Raw genomic sequence first — 17,495 nt, 5'->3', positions numbered from 1 at the left:
CTCCCGGCACTCACTGCAGAGGGTCCTGGCCAGCCAGTCCCAGCCCCGCCCACGCTGGGGACCTGTCCTTTCAGCCCAGGGGGCTCGGCCCGCCCTCCACTCCTCTCGCTCACGGTGAGGTGGGGGCACAGAAAATGACCAGCCCCCAAGTCAGCTACACCATGGCCCTGAAAGACTTCCAACCCGGGAGGACAGAGTGGGGGGGGGCAGCAGGGTTCTGGGCTCAATCCCGCCGGGCAGGCAAAGACAACCTTGGTGGCATGGGGCCCCAGCAGCTGTGCCTCGAGGCTGGGAGGGGCGCCCCCTCCCTGCGCTATCGGTTAGGTGGGGACTGGAGCCAACTCTCAAACAGCGACGTGCCCCGGCGCAGCTGGAATGCTAACCAACACCCCCATCACGGAACAAGACAGCGGCTCAGCCCCCGCGGTGCAGACCCCCCTTCCTGCCCGGAGAGGGGGCAGCCACTGGGGCCAGGTCCACGGCCAGACCGAGAACGTGCATTCCTGCCTCATCACCTGGAGTCACAGGGCAGCCCAGTGGCCCTGCTCGCCACTGGCCCCCCCTCCAGCTGTAACGGCAGCTCCGTCTCCTAAGTCTGCCCCCCACCGCCAGCCTGCAGACCCCCGCCCAGGAGAGCCAGAGGGAGACAGCCACTCGTCCACATGACTCAGAGGACCCAGGTGTGGGTGCCCGGGCCCGGCCCCCAGCCACTCCCGTGCCTCCAGAGAAACAGTGGGTGCAGCCAACCCCCCCATTGGTGCCCATGTCCAAGGCCTGGGTCACTCATTCCTGCCGCAAATACGTGCTGAGCGCTGAGGGGCCAGGCCCAGTGGGAGCCAGGGGCCTGGTCGGCAGGCCCCCACGATGTCCACACCCTCCTTCCCGGCAGCCTGAGGACAGGTGACCTCAGGGCACTAGGGGCTTCGCAGGGGCTGGTTCAGACCGGGACTCTGATGTGGGAGGCGACTTGGAGGTGCTGGGGGCCTGAGGCAACGGCAAGGTCCCCAGGAGAGGGAGGGGGACGAGGGTCCGGAATAGGACCTGTGGCCACGGAGGATGAGCCGGCTGCCGCCACGCTGGGCGCTCAGAGCCTGCGGAGGGGACCCACGCAGAACCAGCCCAGGAGCCTCTGCCCAACTCCGATGGCACAGGGGGGCCTCAGGAGGGGTCCGGACTGTGCGAGGTGTGTCTTCAGCCGCTTCTCCAGCCAAGGTCAGACTTGTGGTGCCGGCTTTTGTTTCTGGTTGACTCATCCCTCATGCCCAGAACGACCCGAGTGGGACATGGAGCTCGCTTCCCTGCTCTCGAGTTCAAATCTCCAACAGGCAAACGAGCCACGGAGCCTGTCCCCACCCAGTGTGTCCTCTGGCCCCGGTGAACAAATGCTGGACAAGCCAGGTGACAAGAAGTGGCCGCTGTCCAGCAGAGCCTTGAGCTGGTGAAACTGGGTCCCCCAAATCGCACGCCCCAGGCCTGAGCCCGGGAGCCAGTGACGGCCACCGTATTTGGAAGCAGGCTCTTGCTGATGGGACCAGGCGAGAATGAGATGACACTGGGTGAGCAGGGCCTGGTGCAGTGACCGGTGTCCTTGCAGGAAAAGGAGGGAAGGACTCTGAGGGGACACAGACAGGGAGGAGACCGTGAGAGGACAGGGGCCGAGACTGGCCTGCCGCAGACGCCAGGGAACTTGAGGGTTGCCCGGGGCCACGGAAGCTAGGAAGGGGCAGGCAGGACCGCCCCCTGGAGCATCCGGGGGAGCGTGAGTGAGCCCGCACCCTCATTTCGGCCTTCGCCTCCTGAACCCGGAGAGAGTCGGTCTCCGCAGTTTTCAGCCCCCAGGTCTGTGGCCTCCAATACAGCAGCCTGGGACGCTCATGCAGCCCCGGGGAGAAACGCAGGTCGCTCTGGGGTTCCACCTTGTCCCCACGGCAGTTGGCTGTCCTGTGCACTCTGCCCAGCGGGGGGAGGGGCTGATGCAGCCAGAGCCCCGGATCTGGGGGTGGGGGATGGGTGGGAACTGCGCAGAGAGCTCCTAGGAGGTGCTGGCTGAGTGCATCCACACCACCGCCTCTGTCAGCGACCTTCCAGGGAAAGAAAGTGGCCCAGGAGCCAACCGAACCGCAGAGGCAGGACTCCGCCTGCTTTATCTGAGCACTTAGTTCCAGACTAGGTCTCGCTTTCCATTCTGAACCGGAAGAGCTCCCTGGTTTAAGCACCAGACTCGACGTGAGGACGGATGCTTGGGAGCAGGGCTTTAACCCTGCACCTCTGCAGCCTCGAGTCCCCGAGTCCTGGGGCCGTCCCTCCACAGGGGAGGGCACAGCTCGGAGCCCACGTGACACTTTGAACATGGACGCACGGGGTTCAGCCCGGGATCACTCTGGGAGTTCGTCGTAGGTACCATGACAGTGGAAATACGTTACCGTGGGGGACAGCCAGGGTCCCAGGGAATCCCTCACACAGGACAGCTGGGCGTCCCCTCCTGGGGGAGCTGGTACGAAGCTCTAAGCCGGCCTCGCTGACACTCTCCTGAGTGGCTACAGACCTGCGGGCCCCCCAGCCTGGTCACACCCCAGCTGAACCGCTGCCGTCGTGACACGGTGTCTGTCCCCTGGGACAGGGGGCTTGGAAGCCCCGGGATGCCTCCCAGAGGCAGCACGGTTTGCGGGGGTCCCCAAAACCCCTCTGGGAGCCGCAGGCTGCCCGGGGGGCTATAGAGGCTCAAGAATAAACGCCCAGGAGGCACCGGGGGCTGCTGCACGGTGGGAGCCACGCCAGGCCTCCCCTCCAACACGCCTCCTCGGGACTGTGCCCTGTGGGCAGACCCAGCCTGGCCCGAGATGAGATCGGGCCTGTGTCTCCACAGTGGGAGGGACGGCGCCCTGAGACAGAGGGGCAGGGCCTGCCCGGGCACTCGGCGGAGTCACACACCGCCGTGCAGTGAGCACGGGGCCCGCCCCGGCTAGAACCGAACTGCCACGGTCATCCTGGGGTCCGCACAGAAAGGGGCAAAGGAACAAAGGGTGTCCTGTCCTCTCCAGCGCGATGACAAGAGCAGCAAAGTGCTCGGGTCAGCGTGAGGAACGAGCCCGTTAACCCCTGACCCCCCGGCCTGAGGGACAGGGAGGTCAGCAAATGACCCTCAGGGAGAGAGGGGAGCCACCAACACATAAACACGACCCCCAGGAAGCCCGGAGGGACAGGGACGATGGCACCCGAGGAAGCGGGACCCCTTCCAGAAACTTCCGGGAGCAGGGGTGGCTCTGTGGGGGGTTCTGAGGGAGGCAGCGAGCGGGGACAGCTCTCCCGGGACCTCGGAACCTCCCCCAGGCCAAGGCGGACTCAGGACCCACGGGAGCGCCGACAGGGGCATCTCTGAGCCCACGGACCCTCCCTCCGCCCACCAAGCTGGCGTTGGCAGCACAGGAAGCTGCCGGAACGCCAGGCCCCGGCTCGGCTTACCCGGAGCACGTAATTAGACCCTCACGACGACAGCGCCGCTTTCACCAGGAAGAAATGGGCTCAATTACCTCCACGCAGGAGAGCAAGGGCTTCAAAGGAAGAGAGGAAGGAAGAGAGGAAGGAGCCAAGGAGCGGAAATCGGCCCGAATCAGCCCATCTCCGAGGGAAACACACACCCTCGTCTCAGCGCCCGAGACGCTCCGATTCGCCCCCCAGCCTCCCTACCAGGCCAGCGGGACTTCTGGCAATGACAGGCCAGGCCGTCTCCTGGTCATTATTTACGACTCCCGAGATGAAAACGAGATTTGAGAACTTGGGGAGCTCACAGATCAACCCCTCTTTGCAGAGGACCTGGGCATCTGTGGGTCCCTAGCAGCCTCGGTTTACCCTGCCCAGACCCAGGCCCGCTGCTGCGGTCCACCAGGTGGTGCTGGGACCCTCGACCCTGTTAGACCCCAGCCTAGGCCCCCCACCAGAGCAGGGGCTGCTGGAGGGTCTCCCCCACCAGGGCCCCATGGACACGTCTCGTCCAGGGAAAGGGCCAACCTCACGGCTCGGCGTGGGCGGCCCACCGATCGGGCCAGTGCGAGCTGGGGGGACACACAGCAGGTACCCGATCAATCCCCGTGTGGTAGGACGGTGACGGCTCCCTGGAGTGAGGTGGGCCCGTCCCGGGGGTCCCAGGACACACCACTTCCACAGCGGCGGAGAGGCCGGCTCCACACCGTGAAGTGGGGAGGGACAGCAACCTTCCCAGTGGTGACCTCCTCACAGCATGGTGCCACTAACACTTGGGGGGGCGTCCAGGTCTCCTGGGCAGAACCAGAGCCCCCTCCCCAGCCCCCGACAAACTCAAGAAGGGAGGAAGGGGCCAGGGGTCTCCCTCGTGTTCCCCGCTCACCACCGAGCCCCAGTGCAGCCAGGAATTCGGGTTAACAACACTCACTGAGTGAGACAGTGGGGAGAGACCTGCGGACCCGACTGGAAGGACAGAAGGACAGCTGGGGGGACAGAAGGACAGCTGGCCGCTGACGGCAGGGCCGGGGAGGACGTGGGCCAGGTAATCGCGCGCCTTCACCGCCCCTGGGCTGTTCCCCCCAGATGAAAACCGGACGATTTGGCAAGCTGGGGTGCACACCCCCTTCCCAGGCTGCCAGACCCGATCCCTCGGGCGGCCGCCCCTCCTGTCTGACGGGAGCTCAGGGCACAGCTGCCGCCTGCTTCCTCCAGGGCCCAGCCCGGCTCCCTGGCTCTTCCGGCTTCAGAACTGCCTGCTAATGCCGTAAACCCGTCTGAGCTCGGTAAACTCAGGCCGCACGGGCGGACGACGGCTTCCCAGCCATTCACCTAAAGCAGGGACACAGCAGACAGTCGCAGGAAGAAGCTCAAAGCCACCCCACCGTGTGAATCCAGCCCCGCTGATCCCCAGACGGCTCCCTGAAAAGCCAGCCAGCGTGTAGTGGGGCCACCGCAAGCTCCTTCTGCAAGTGCCCCCGTGCCCCCCGCTCCCCGTGCGTGGGGGCGGCGAAGACAAGGCAGGAACTCGAGGCTGTGTGCTGCTTTGGGCGGGCTTGCGTTTTTAAAATCAGCCTGGGCCGCCTAGGACGCCGCCCTGTTTGCTCTGGGTCCCGGTGACTGCAGGAGCGGTTCCCGGCAGAGAAGGTGAGTCATCTCTGCGGTGACAGCCGGGTGTGAAAGCTGGGACCTCGTTCCAGGCCCCAGTGATCACCGGCTCTGACTTCCATCCCCGACTTCGGCTGTGCTGCCGGCCGAGACCAGAGGCCCGAATCCTCCGGGAAGAAGTGCCTTCCGCGGAAGCCACCTCCGAGGAGCATAGCCAGGCACGCAGACCTTCCCCAGGAGAAGTCTGTTCTCACAAGTGACAGATGCCACTTGGGTCTGGGGGACCTCAGAGCCGTTGTCGGGAAAAGGGAACAGGCGGACACCCCGGCCCGGGGCCTGTGTCCCCAGCAGGGCAGTGGACAAAGGAAACCCCGTCCCCGAGAACCCTGAGATGTGTGAGTCTGGGGCCTCGGGCGGGGCAGAGGGGCCCGCAGCCCCCCCCTCCCCCGACCAGCCGCGCCCGCGGGGCCCTCGCGGGCGGCACCTACCTGTGAAGCCCTCCGCACACTCGCAGCTGTAGCCGCCCTCGCGGCGGCGGCAGCGGCCGTTGGCGCCGCAGGGGCCGGAGTAGCACAGGTCGATCTCCGTCTCACAGTAGTCGCCGGTGAAGCCGGGCGGGCAGCGGCAGCGCAGGCCGGTGATGGGGTGGATGGGCCGGAAGAGCACGGTGGTGGAGCTGATGAAGGGCGCCGAGCTGTCGAACTTGAGCACCGACACGCACTTCATGTAGTTCTCGCAGGGCTCGCGCAGACAGATGTTGTCGTCGAAGGGCAGCACGCGCTGGGCGGACACGGCGGTCAGCAGCGTGCGGTTCAGGTAGATCTGCTCCTGCAGGTCCTCCGAGGGGAAGAACCGGCCGCGCACGCCGCCGGGGAGCAGCGCGGAGAAGGTCACGTTCAGGATGTTGGCGCTGACGTCCGTGTCGTTCTGGATGTTGAACACGAAGACGGCGTCCTTGGGGGTGGACAGCACCGCGGCCACCCCCTCCACGAACAGGGACAGCAGCGGGGACAGGAACTTCTCCTGCGACATGTTCTCCAGGCGGACGGTGATGCTGTTGGTCAGCATGTCGTCCGTGATGATGGTGACCCTCAGGGTGCAGAGTGCCGTGACGCTGTGGACGCCATCTGCGAGACACAAGCGGGGGCGGGTCACACGGTGCCTGCCCATGGGAGGCCCAGTCCCACCTGCGAGCCACCCCCGTGTTCCTCTCCCTCCCTCCACACCGGCTTCCGAAAGCCCAGCCCCCCCCACATCCCTCCTGCTCAGAAACCGCTCAGTGAGACATCCCACGGCCACCCTGATCCAGCCCCTGGTCACCCTGAGACCCCCCACTCACTCCGCTCCAGGCACGTGGGGACCCTGAGCCCCAGTTTTGTGCCTCTGCAGCTGTTCCAGCCACCAGGAGACCCCACCCCTTGTCCTGCCCGTCACACTGGCCCAGCTCGGACCCCCCCAGTGTTGAGGACCGTCCCACCCAGGCGCGCCTGGGCGGGCTGCAGCGAAGGTCCCTCCTCCCGCCTCATCTCTGTGTGCCCAGCACCCAGGACACGCTTGGCAACACGGGGTGGGAGATGGACACATCTCAGCCAAAGCAAGCAAACGAGTCGTGAGACGTGGATTTCTGAGACAGAAAAGGACAGGATGTTTTGGTTCCAGGGCTGAGCACCATCGGCTCTGAGCCCAGAACCAAGGGGTTGTCCAAGGCTGGCCCCAGGGGCTCCCCAGGACGGCGAGGGGGCAGCCGTCAGCCTTCCCAGCACCTGACCAGCACGGCGCCCCCCTACACAGAGGACCTTCACCCACCTCCCAGGCCCACTTCTAACGCACCGAGGGACTCGAGAAAACCTGCAAAGCCACATCCTTGTGACTCTGCTCAGATCAGTGTCCCTGCAGCCAGACCCGCACCCTTCCCCTCCCCCCAGCGTGGCTCCCTGCCTGTGTCCCCCATTTCTGTACAGCCCTCCACCCTCGTGAAGCACAAAGCAAACAATGGAGGAATGGAACCGCACCCCACAAATCCCAAGACACTGGGCGCTCGGGGGGCGGGGGACGGTCGCAGTGACAGATTCCGAGAAAACCGGCATCACCCACGGGACGGGTGAGAAAAGCTGAGACACCGGCCCCCTTGTGCCTGAGAACATGAGCCCCCGCTCCCCGCAGGGCGCCCCGTCACTGCCACAGCCAGGCCTCGTGGATCTGACCACATGCGTGACCTGGGCAAGGGGAGGGGACCCCAAGGCTGGTCTCAGACCCAGGGGCCCGTCCAGCAGAGGCTGCTCTGTCTGCAGCCCAGACCCCGTCTGCCGCTCACATGCCAGGGACCCATGGTGACTGTGGACAAGGAGTGAGAGAAGTAAACACAGGCGAGAGAAAATGGCAAAGCCCGAGGGGTCCACGGGCCCTTCCTCCTCCTCCCCGGTGGGGGGGGCGGCGGGGGGACGGACCTTCGACTGCCTCTGCCTCCCTCCGCAGTCCCAGCGGCCTCCTCGTGGCCCCAACAACACCTAGAATAAGACCGGCGCCGCTGACCCCATGTCACCCTCCCTCTCCTCGTCGTAGTGACACCTCCATGTCACCAGGCTCCCTCCCTCTGCCCCAGGGCCTTCCAGCACCTTGTCCTCTGCCGGGAGCGCTGGCCTCCTCGTCCGTTGCAGCTGGTTTTATTCTTACTTGTTCATCTCTGTCCGACCCCCCCCCCCCCAGTTCCTTCCAAGATGACGAACCGTCCCAGACACTTTGTGCCTGGACACAGCGAATCTGCTTTGTGATTGTTGCCCAGGCTGGATTTCTGACCCAGGGAGCTGTCCATGAGTCACGGTGTGAAAGAGACAGAACAGATGGCAGAGTGTGCACCCGTGGGACCCTCGTGGGCAGGTGCCTCCTGCAGACCCCAGACCAGGCACCCAAGGAGGTGCAGCCTTCGGGGGTAACGGCTGTCCGTGGTCACGACCCCTCCGGAGGGCCCACCCCCGGGGGCAGAGGCCCTGGGCTGCATGTGCAAGACGCGGCGCTGACGCGGGAGGAGGGGGAGGGTGGGTCTCCGAGGACGGGTGGGGCCCCTCCCAAAGGGAGAAATGGCCCTCCAGCGAGGCCTGGCACCAGCGGTCCACGGAGGCCGTGGCTGTCCGGGGCTGCCCAGACTCTCCCGTGGGTCTGGGGGCCAGGCGCCCCAGCCCGGGGGACGCAGAGCGGTTCTTCCTGGAGGCTCCGTTCTGTGGCTCCGTTCCGTGGCTCTCTTGTGGTGGCCGGCAGTCCTGGCGTTCCTTGGCGAGCAGACGCGTCCCTCCCACCTCTGCCCCTCGCCTGTGGTCTCCTGGTGTGTCCCCCAGGTGTGGGGTGAGGGCCGGCCCGAACCCCGGCGAGCCCTCTCGGAGCTTTCCTCGGCTGCACCTGCTCGGGCCCACCCCCAATACCGCCGCACGGAGGCGCCAGGGGGACGGGAGCCGGACTGGCGGGCCTGGGGTGGGGCGGCTCCGGTGCCGCCGGCCTCCCGGCTTTGGCGGGCGGACACAGGGCAAGCGCCTTGTGCCGTGGCCCAGCCCCGCCCAGGGGGCCCTGCACCGACGTTCCTATCGGGCTCGCATCGCCGAGACCCTACTCAGCCCAGCATCTGGTTTCTCTTCTTCGTGGGCAGAAAATCTGAGCCTGGAACCTGCGCCTCGGGACACAGGCTCCTCACGTCCCACGAGCGTTCAGGGGACGGAGGGGACAGATGCTGGTGTCAGGCCAGGCGGGCACACAGGCTGGTGAAGAGGCTGCTCGGCAGATGTAGCACAAACCCCAGATGGACTCGCACTGGCCCTCGATGCTTTGTTGACCCGGCGGCCCCCACCTGGCAGGCATCGTCCAGGTGTGGCTGCAGAGGCGGCGCGGCTCTGCCTGGCACTTCCCTGTCCCCGTGTTTGCCAAGACGGGGAGGGAGGGCCCTCTGACCTCCCCTGGCAGCCCAGGCCCTGGTTTCTCCTGGTCTGGAGCCCAAGTCCTCACCTCCCCCCTTGGCCACGAGGGACCCCACCGGCTCCCGTGAAGTGCCGGGCTCCTGCCCAGGCAGCTGTCCACACCGCAGACAGACCCTTGAACATGGGAGGGTCACCTGCCACGGCAAAAACACGCCACCTCCAGCTTCGGGGGGGGCCACGCCGAGAGTCGCCAGACTCTTCTGCCGTCCTGGTTTCCGTGCATTTCAAGTACCAACAGAAGAATCTGCAGGAACCCGGAAGCCTGACCTCACTCCCCGCCCTGCTGGTGAGGGTGGCGGCGGCCAGGCTGACCCAGGCTCTGCCACCAGGAGGCCGGCCATGGCCTCCGAGCCTCCTGGCGGCCTCCCCACCACCCCTCCGCCCTGCTGCCCCATCCTGGGACCCGGGCCAAGATCCCAGAGGCCAAGATCAATCGCCAAAACAGATTTAAAAGAACCGGTGAGCAACTGGGCGCCTGGCCTTCTCCTCAGCCAAAGGGCACCTTCCAGCAGGACCATGTGGCCCGGCCACCTGCCGAGGACACCCCCGTGCTCTCCAGCCCTGGACACAGCCCTGGGGAGTGCGGGCAGGGCGTCATCTCTCACACACACTGACCCCGCCGCCTGTCGGCCGCTGAGCCCGAGGGCGCTCGGCCAGGCCTCCACCTCCACCAGCACCGGCGAGCAGCGCTCCCGCCTCCCGGACAGTCCAGCGGTGGTGGCCTTGCCCGTCTCCCGGAGAGGGGTGACAGGTGGGTGAGTGCACGCGTGTGCCGCCTCTCCGCCTCGCTTCTGACCTGGAGCGCTGCCCATGTCGCCCGCATGGGTGGACAGTGCTTCGTCTGCTACTGGAAGCTTCCATTTCTCTGACGTGACCCCCCAGACCCTTGTCTGACCCTCAACCACCCAGGCTTGTCAGCTGTGCCTCCGAATGCTGGCTGCGTCTGGGGACCACCGGAGACAAGGCCCCGGACCGCGCTGTGCCTCGGTTTCCCCATCAGCTAACCCGAGACGACAGGGTCCCAGACCCCTCGAGGTGTGTGACGACGTCACAGTCACATGAGTCTCTCTCCTGCTTCTCCTGTGGCCCTGTGATGGGCAGAGCAGCTTCTGCGGCCCCGTGATGAGGGACTTGGGGCCCAGGGGTGCCCAGGACACGCAGCCCTGGAGTCACAGGGACCCGCGTCCCGATCCTCCTGAAATGGCACAGGGAGGCTGGGCCACCCCCCACCCCCACCCCGCTCTGCTGTCCACAGGCACTTTTGAGAGGGAAAGTGATTATTAACTGCAGAGGCTTAATGAGGAGAAGGAGCCGCCAGGACCTCGATACCAATAATTTGTACCTATTAAGAGCAAATGGGTAACAACAAAGGTGCCTGGAGCAGCAGCCTCAGACACTGTTTCCTTTGCCTCCAGGAAAGTAAACTCAAGGGAGCACAGGGCCCTCGGGCGGGACGCAGGCAGAGGTCCCGCTCCACTGCCCGCTCCCCACCTGACCCGGCTGCAGGGCAGGGCCTGAGGCACTTCAGCCCAAACACTTGGGGGTGACAGAGACAGGGCTGCCGGCGGGCGGGGACAAGGGGCCTGGCGTCCCCATGGCCCTCCTGCCTGGCTGCTCGCCCCTTGCAGGGGACAGCCCCACGCCCCCAGCCCGGCTCAGCCCCCAGCAGCAGTTTCAGCAGCCTTGGCCTCCTGCAAGGGACAGGGGGCTCAGCATGGGATGGGGACTGGAGGGGCCACCTCCTGACCCGGAAATGTCTCCCCACTCACTGTCACTGCTTCTGAGACGCGAATGCCACTGAGGGGCTTTGCTGAACCCCTGACACCTCCGGTCGGACAGGAGGTGGGGCCGCCCAGGACGGCCTGAGGCAGGACTGCCCCGCCGTGCCCACTCTGGTCAGGCAGGAGGTACGGCCGGCAGTGTCCCTATGGCCATCGGAGACACTGGAGTGGGCCCTCAGGGATGTCACCCACACGCTGCCAGGCGAGGGGCGGCACCGGGCCTGGACCCCCGCTCTCTGTGGGGACAGCCACCCACGGATCTTCTTCGCCACTTTCAGGGACCCCCTCCCTCCAGGTGAGTGAAGAGCCAGCGAGTCATTCTCTTTTAGAGAAAAGCTCAAATATTGGCCCAGACGGCTGTTAATTTGTAGCTTACATCGTAACGTCTGAGAACAGAAAAGGGGGGTGTTCTTTTTTTTCCTGGTTAAATATTTGCTAAGAAAATTCCAATCCTGAATTTCAAGAGGCTGAGTCAGCATGAGGTTGGACGGTGAGAATAGGCTTGAGATGATTAACCAGAGGCCTCCGTGGACGCAGCCGGAGAAAACCTCAGCCAGGGGAACTCGAGCTGGGGCGCCCGCTCTTCTCGCCGTTGTTCCACCACCGACACACAAGCCTTCCTGCGACTGAGTCTCCTTTCAGGCCTCTGTGCCCCCTGCACCCCCAGATGGGGAGCTCAGCCCAGAGTCTCCAGTGGCAGCCGAAAACTCTTCCCCACCTGGACCTGGTTCTCGCGGGAGAGCAGCCTGCGCCCCCCCCACACATTTGTCCTGCACTGGCCGCCTTCCTCTGCCTTTGTTAGCACCCCCCCGCCCCCCCACTGCCTGTCATTAACAAGCAGCAGGCCCATTCTGAGGTCTGCGGGTGAGGAGATGCGAGGAGGCTCAGAACGGCACTCGGACGGCACGAGGCCCGTGGGGCAGCGTCCGTCTGGCTCACTGTCGGGGAGCTGGACGGGAGGGGACAGCCTGGCGAAGCTGACGATAACGCCTGGCTGGCTGACACCTTCCCTGTCGTAACACGGGTCTGGTGCTCCAAACTGCCGAGGGGCTGAGGCTGCGTCTCCCAGACTGGCAGTGGGCACCGCTCCCGGTCTGTGCCCAGCTACGTCTGCACCCCGGGTTCACGGGGGTGGGCGGTACCATTGTGTCCGCAGAATGGACCAGACCTGGAGTGGTCTGGATGCCCTCGGGCAGACAGGGACACAGGACCGGGTTCTGCTTCGGGGAACCGCTGTGGGACGTTATCATAAGACAATGACCCCTTCGCCTGCCCAGTCTATTCCCGATCTTCACACACCTTCATGTTTCAGGTCCTTCACAAAGTCCCATGAGCGCACAGTCCACACGGAATGTTCGCTGCAATGCGTCCTGGCCCGATACCCGCTGCACCCCTACCTGTCGGCCGCTGTTCCCTGTGGCAGCTGGGTCCCCTCTCTGTTCCCCCGCCACAGGCCACCTGGCTCCCAGGAGGGGTCTCCACTGAGCACCTACTGTGCACGTGGCCCGGCCCCCCGGCCCCACCCACCCTCCATTTAATGCCCCCTCACACTCACAGACACACCCACACGTGCACACTGACACACTTGTGCACACACACATACTTGCACTCGTGCACACTCACATACACACTCACACAGTCCCACTCGTGCACACTTGCACACACTGCCCAGCTTCCGAAGGAGAGTCCCTGCTCCAAGTTCTCTCCCGGTGCCGTGTGCCCGGGTCCCCACGGACGGAAGAGATCGGACTAGTATCAGATACCCTGTTACTGAGTGATTAAGAGACAACCTAAAAGTAGCCCATTGGAGCCCCTCCGCCGTGCCCTGGGGTCCGGAGAAGGACGTGTAAGTTTGCCGGGACACCACTGGGGACTCGTTTACAGTCCACGATAATGAGAGATGATTACGGCAGCGATTCCTTTAAAGACCCAAATCTGCAGCCCAAACACAGAGAAGCTAATTAGAATTGTCCTCCCTCGATAATTCGGCGAATGTGCACATTCGTCGAATGTGTGCCAGGACCAGGTCTGGCAGCGGAGAGGGAGCCCCCAGCCCTGCCCTCCGGGCGGCCACAGCCAGGCCGGGCGACAGATGGGCCTCAGACAAGCGCTGTGTGAAAGTGTCCTGGGGGACGTCCAGGGTGAGAGTGGCAGGTGGGGGAGGGGCGCCTGGGGCAGTGGCAGGTGGGGGAGGGGCGCCTGGGGGCAGTGGCAGGTGGCCGTCCTGAGCTTCGGCTGCAGGAGGACCACCGGCCACTTGGGGTGCGAAGCGCAGCCAAGCCAGGGTTTGTGGTCAGCATGTGCCCCGGGCCAGTGTCCCGGGCCGGTGTCCACCTGTCCCTCGCCTCACCTGTGACAATGGCCGCTGTGGGGCCTTCCCCCGGACACGAAGCAGAGATACACTGCAGGCCGGCAATCCCCTCCCAAACTCAAGGGCACAGCGGCCAGCAGGGACGCGTGTGTCCCAGGTGTTCCTGGGAGATCGGCGGCTGAGCCACTGTGTGCAGCACGGGGAAACGTGGCCTGTGGGGCACCCACGGAGGCCCCAGAGAATTGTGCGCGTACACGTGTGTGCACATGTGTGTGCACGTGTGCGGGCCCGATGGGCCTGTCAAAGGGGAGTGTGGCTCTAACCACCTGGGTCCCTGACCCACGGCCGGCCCCTGAGAAGGGCGGACGCTTGAAGACAGGCCTGCCTGGCACCAGGGGCTCAGTGCCACCCAGGAGGAGCCCGGGCAGAGGCAAAGCCACGGGGAGACGAAGGCTCTGAGGACACTCACAGAGTCCCTGGAGCGCAGGCACGGTCCCCATTCCCGCTGGCCAACGGGGGCCCTCAGAAGCACAGACCCTGGGCTCTCCTTCACGTCCGACAGGACAGGACCCGAGGAGAGATTTTCCAAGCTCCCCAGAGAGGCTGTGGCCCAGCTGGGCTCCTGCAACCCAACCTGCAGCCCCCACTCAAAGGTTCCAGTTTTTGGTCTAATCGTGTCATGTCACAGTGAGCGTCCAGGCAAAGACACCCCTCACCCGTGCCCTCTGGGGCTATGACCACCGGTGACATGGGGTGCGGGGCCTCTCCCTCGGCTGCTTCTGGAACACCTGCTGTAGCCTGTAGACGTGGGGGGCGGGCAGTGGGGTTCACTCTTCAAACAACAGAAAAATCTACCCCAAACTCCTGCAGACGCCTGTCCTCAGGCACAGCCGGGTTCCCGGCGGCACCCCATCCTCACGGCCCCGCCCACTGCTGGGCCTCCGCCCAGCCTGTGCCCACCCTCCTCCTCCCAGGGCCCTAGTGAGGCAGCTGCATTTGCCCCGTTTCATATGCCAGGCCCCGGGGAGCAGGAGGTTAACTGACTGGCTCATGGTCGCTGGGCTGGTTACTGACGTGCCAAAATGCAAACCCAGGTCCGAGGGGGAGCGCTGGGCCCCTGCTGCGTCCCCCCACACCCAGAGTGGGACCCGCCCGCAGCACAGAGTGGAAACCCAGGCCGCGCACAGCCTCCGAGGCCGGGCTGCTCCTCCCGGGCCCCGCAGACGCTCGCACCCGGGCGCTCTCTGTTGCGAGGGGGGTCCCCTGCGTGAAGGACGCTGAGCAGCGTCCCTGCGGGTCTCTAGATGCCAGTAACACTCTCCCGTCCCCACTGGGACAGCAAAAATGTCTCCAGGCATCACCAAATGTCTTGAGGGCTTGGGGCACAAAATCACCCCCATCTGAGAACCACTGTAATTTGAAAAAACGGAGGTTTTTTCTTTTAAGTTTCTCTTGCAAACTAGCAAAGAGGAGAAAGATGAGGTCCATTTGTTCTTACGCGGGCACGTGAGGCTGAGCTAAAATGCACACGGGGCCTGGTGTCCCGGCACCAGGCTGGGCAGCCTGGAGGCAGACTCGAAGGGGGTGGCGGACCGCCAGGATCCACGGTGGCCAAAGCCCGACGTCCGCCCCCGGGACACTGCCCAGGCTGCAGGCAGATGCGGGAATGAGGCTGGGAATGAGCCGGGGGCTGCAGACAGACAGACGGCCGTGCCCGCGGGCCAGTCCTGTCGCAAAGCGGAAGGTCCACTTCTCATTGCAAAATTCACCTTGACAACACGTTGGCCGCCAGTGGTCTTGGTTACACTCGTCTGCATTATTGATACAAAGAAGCCTCGGGGAGCAGAGGGAGTTTCCACTCAGAAACAGCCCCGCATCAGGCCCCAGCAGGAGTCCTCCTGCCCTAACTCCAAGGAGCAAAACGGCCTCTTTACGACTCTGGTCCACGGAACAGAGGCCTGCTTTCCGGAGCCAGGACCTGCTGTTGTTCCTGCCAAGATGCAGTTCCTTCCAGACTAGACATAACTCCCGGTATCAGGACGAGAGATTAAAAGGTAGACATAATAAACACGGAAAACATGGAACATTTCTTGGGAAAAAAGAACCTAAGAAAACAGACTAAAAACCAAATCCTTTCCAGCCAACCAGAGCACCACCTGCCCCCGAGGTAACCCTCCCCTCCCAACCCTGCAGGAATCTCGATTGCCCCCAGGGAGCGCGGAGGGAGGGGCTTGTCCCTCTACAAAGCCTTGGGGCCCCACACCCGCCCGTTCCAGGCAGAGCTACAGACTGGGCCCCAAGGTGATGTGACCTTGGGGCGCCCAGGTGCTTGGAAGAACCTTGAGGAACCACCGCATCGGCCCCTCGCCATCAGGGGCAGGACCTGCTGGGTTCAAGGATAGATCAGACCCAGCGGATCAGAAAGTCAGGAGACCACATTCAGAATAAAGCATATAAGGGGAAAAAAACGGCCCAGAATCATCCTCCAGGAGTGTCATTCAGCTCCGTGAATTCTTTATTCCTCATTACTCAATCAGCCGCACTTTCTGACCTGGGGCGTCGGTTTTCTGGGCTCCCAGTTGACCCCAGTGGTCTGCCCGAAGGTCCGAGGGTCCCCCGAGGGTCCCTGCCTGCCGGCAGACCCTGCTCCTCACAGTGACTCTCCAACAGCCTCAGCCTCCGGCAGACCCGGTCCCCCGCCTTGAGACCACCTGGGCTCTTCTTGGCCAATTTCATGTACGTATAAAATTTGCATACAATTTTGTTTATACAAAGAAACTACATGTACATTAGTGTGTATTCATGCATGTGAAGTCATATGTTTTTACATACGGATGTTAGAATCAGCTTGTCAATGTTTTCTCCATCTCCCCTAAAAACCCTGCGCGTTTTGGGTAGTCTGACACAGAACCCTGACAGCGGTCTGGGGGGAAGTGACATCTTCACGGTACCGAGTCTGCCTGTCCCCAGAACAGTTAATCCCCAGTTACTTAAGTCCTGCTGAACTTCTCACAGTCACGGTTTGTGGTTTGGGGCCTATTTTTACTGCACTTCTTTCTGGTTATTTGATCTTTCTCTGCTATCGAAGACATTACATCCCGCTGCTCCGCTCACTGCCGATGTACAGAAACACAGTTGATTTCTTAATCACCCAAGTGTCCAACAATCTTGCTGCTGAACTCACTAATTATTATTATTTTTTTAAATTTACTTATTTACTTTTAGAGAGAAGGAATGGAGAGAGAAAGAGAGGGAGAGAAACATCAATGTGTGGTTGCCTTTCACATGGCCCCACTGGGGACCCGGCCCGCAACCCAGGCATGTGCCCCGACTAGGAATCGAACCAGCGACCCCTTAGTTCACAGACCGTGCTCAATCCACTGAGCTACACCAGCCAGGGCCTCATTAATTATTTTAATCGCTTATTTGAATGTTCTTTCGGATTTTTCTTGTAGGTAACCATTGCATCTGTAACACTGGCGTGTGTGTGTGTGTGTGTATATATATATATCTACCTCATTATGAGGACACCTATTTTTCTTGTCTTACTGCATTGGCTAAGATTTCTAATACAACATTGTACACCACCATCTACAGCAAAGTTTGGCAAAGAGTAAAAACTAAATTAATGCCGATGGGGTGAATGAACAATTTAAGTTTTCACAAGCTGCCAAAAGCGAGCTAATTCACTACCTACAACGAGTGTCCCCCACAGCCTGGGGTCCAGGGCAGGCCCAGCAGGTCCAAATCCTGCTGGTGAGCAAATAAACAGGGCTGTGCGGGGCCCGAGACAGCACAGACCAGCGGACCACAGAGTAAGACTGTGGGGAAAAGAGAGAAAACAGCTGAAAGAGAAGAAGAGAACGTGTGTTATTGGGAGCCGATGAGACACTCTCCCGGACGCGTCGACTGAGAAATTATTTTAATTCACGAGAGAGCTGGAGGAGGTGGCTGCTGCAACAGCGCTGGGCGAAGCTCCCGGCTCTCCAGCACCCAGCAGGAGCCGGCCGGGGGTGCGCAATGGAAAGCGAGTGTTTTTCGCAACAGCAGCCAAAACCCGAGCGATCCCTAGAAATGAGCCTGCGACATGGAGGCCAGGACTAATTTACTGCAACACACAACACACGGAGCTAAGAAAAGAAACAACAGACCATATTTCTAAGTAGAAAGACAATATTACGAAGATGCTACTTTGTCTCGAGGCGCTTTCCTTTCCTGCCGCCACTGTAACAAACCACCGCCACGTGGGTGGTGGCCACAGGAGGCACGGCTCACAGGGTGGAGGCCTCACAGGGCGGAGGCCGGAGGCTGACTCGTGTTCTCGGCTCTCCCCAGCCAGTGTCTGGAGGGAAAGGC

At 63.0% G+C, this 17,495-nt stretch overlaps 1 protein-coding gene across 3 annotated transcripts in view; it reads right to left on the bottom strand.

Annotated features, from left to right (window-relative positions):
- The window catches only part of CELSR1 (cadherin EGF LAG seven-pass G-type receptor 1), a 99,487-nt gene that overhangs the window by 59,427 nt on the left and 22,565 nt on the right, over positions 1–17,495 (bottom strand). For all 3 annotated transcript variants that reach the window (XM_053662029.1, XM_053662030.1, XM_053662031.1), the window contains exon 2: positions 5,574–6,212. In XM_053662029.1, the coding sequence (XP_053518004.1) occupies positions 5,574–6,212 (639 nt within the window). The remainder of the gene's footprint in view (positions 1–5,573; positions 6,213–17,495) is intronic.

Source organism: Artibeus jamaicensis, unplaced genomic scaffold (genome assembly GCF_021234435.1).
Source record: "Artibeus jamaicensis isolate MK-2021 breed Jamaican fruit bat unplaced genomic scaffold, CSHL_Jam_final contig_233, whole genome shotgun sequence".
Lineage (NCBI taxonomy): Eukaryota > Metazoa > Chordata > Mammalia > Chiroptera > Phyllostomidae > Artibeus > Artibeus jamaicensis.
The sequence above is the reverse complement of the archived record's forward strand: the minus strand, read 5'-3'. Positions and strand labels throughout refer to the sequence as shown.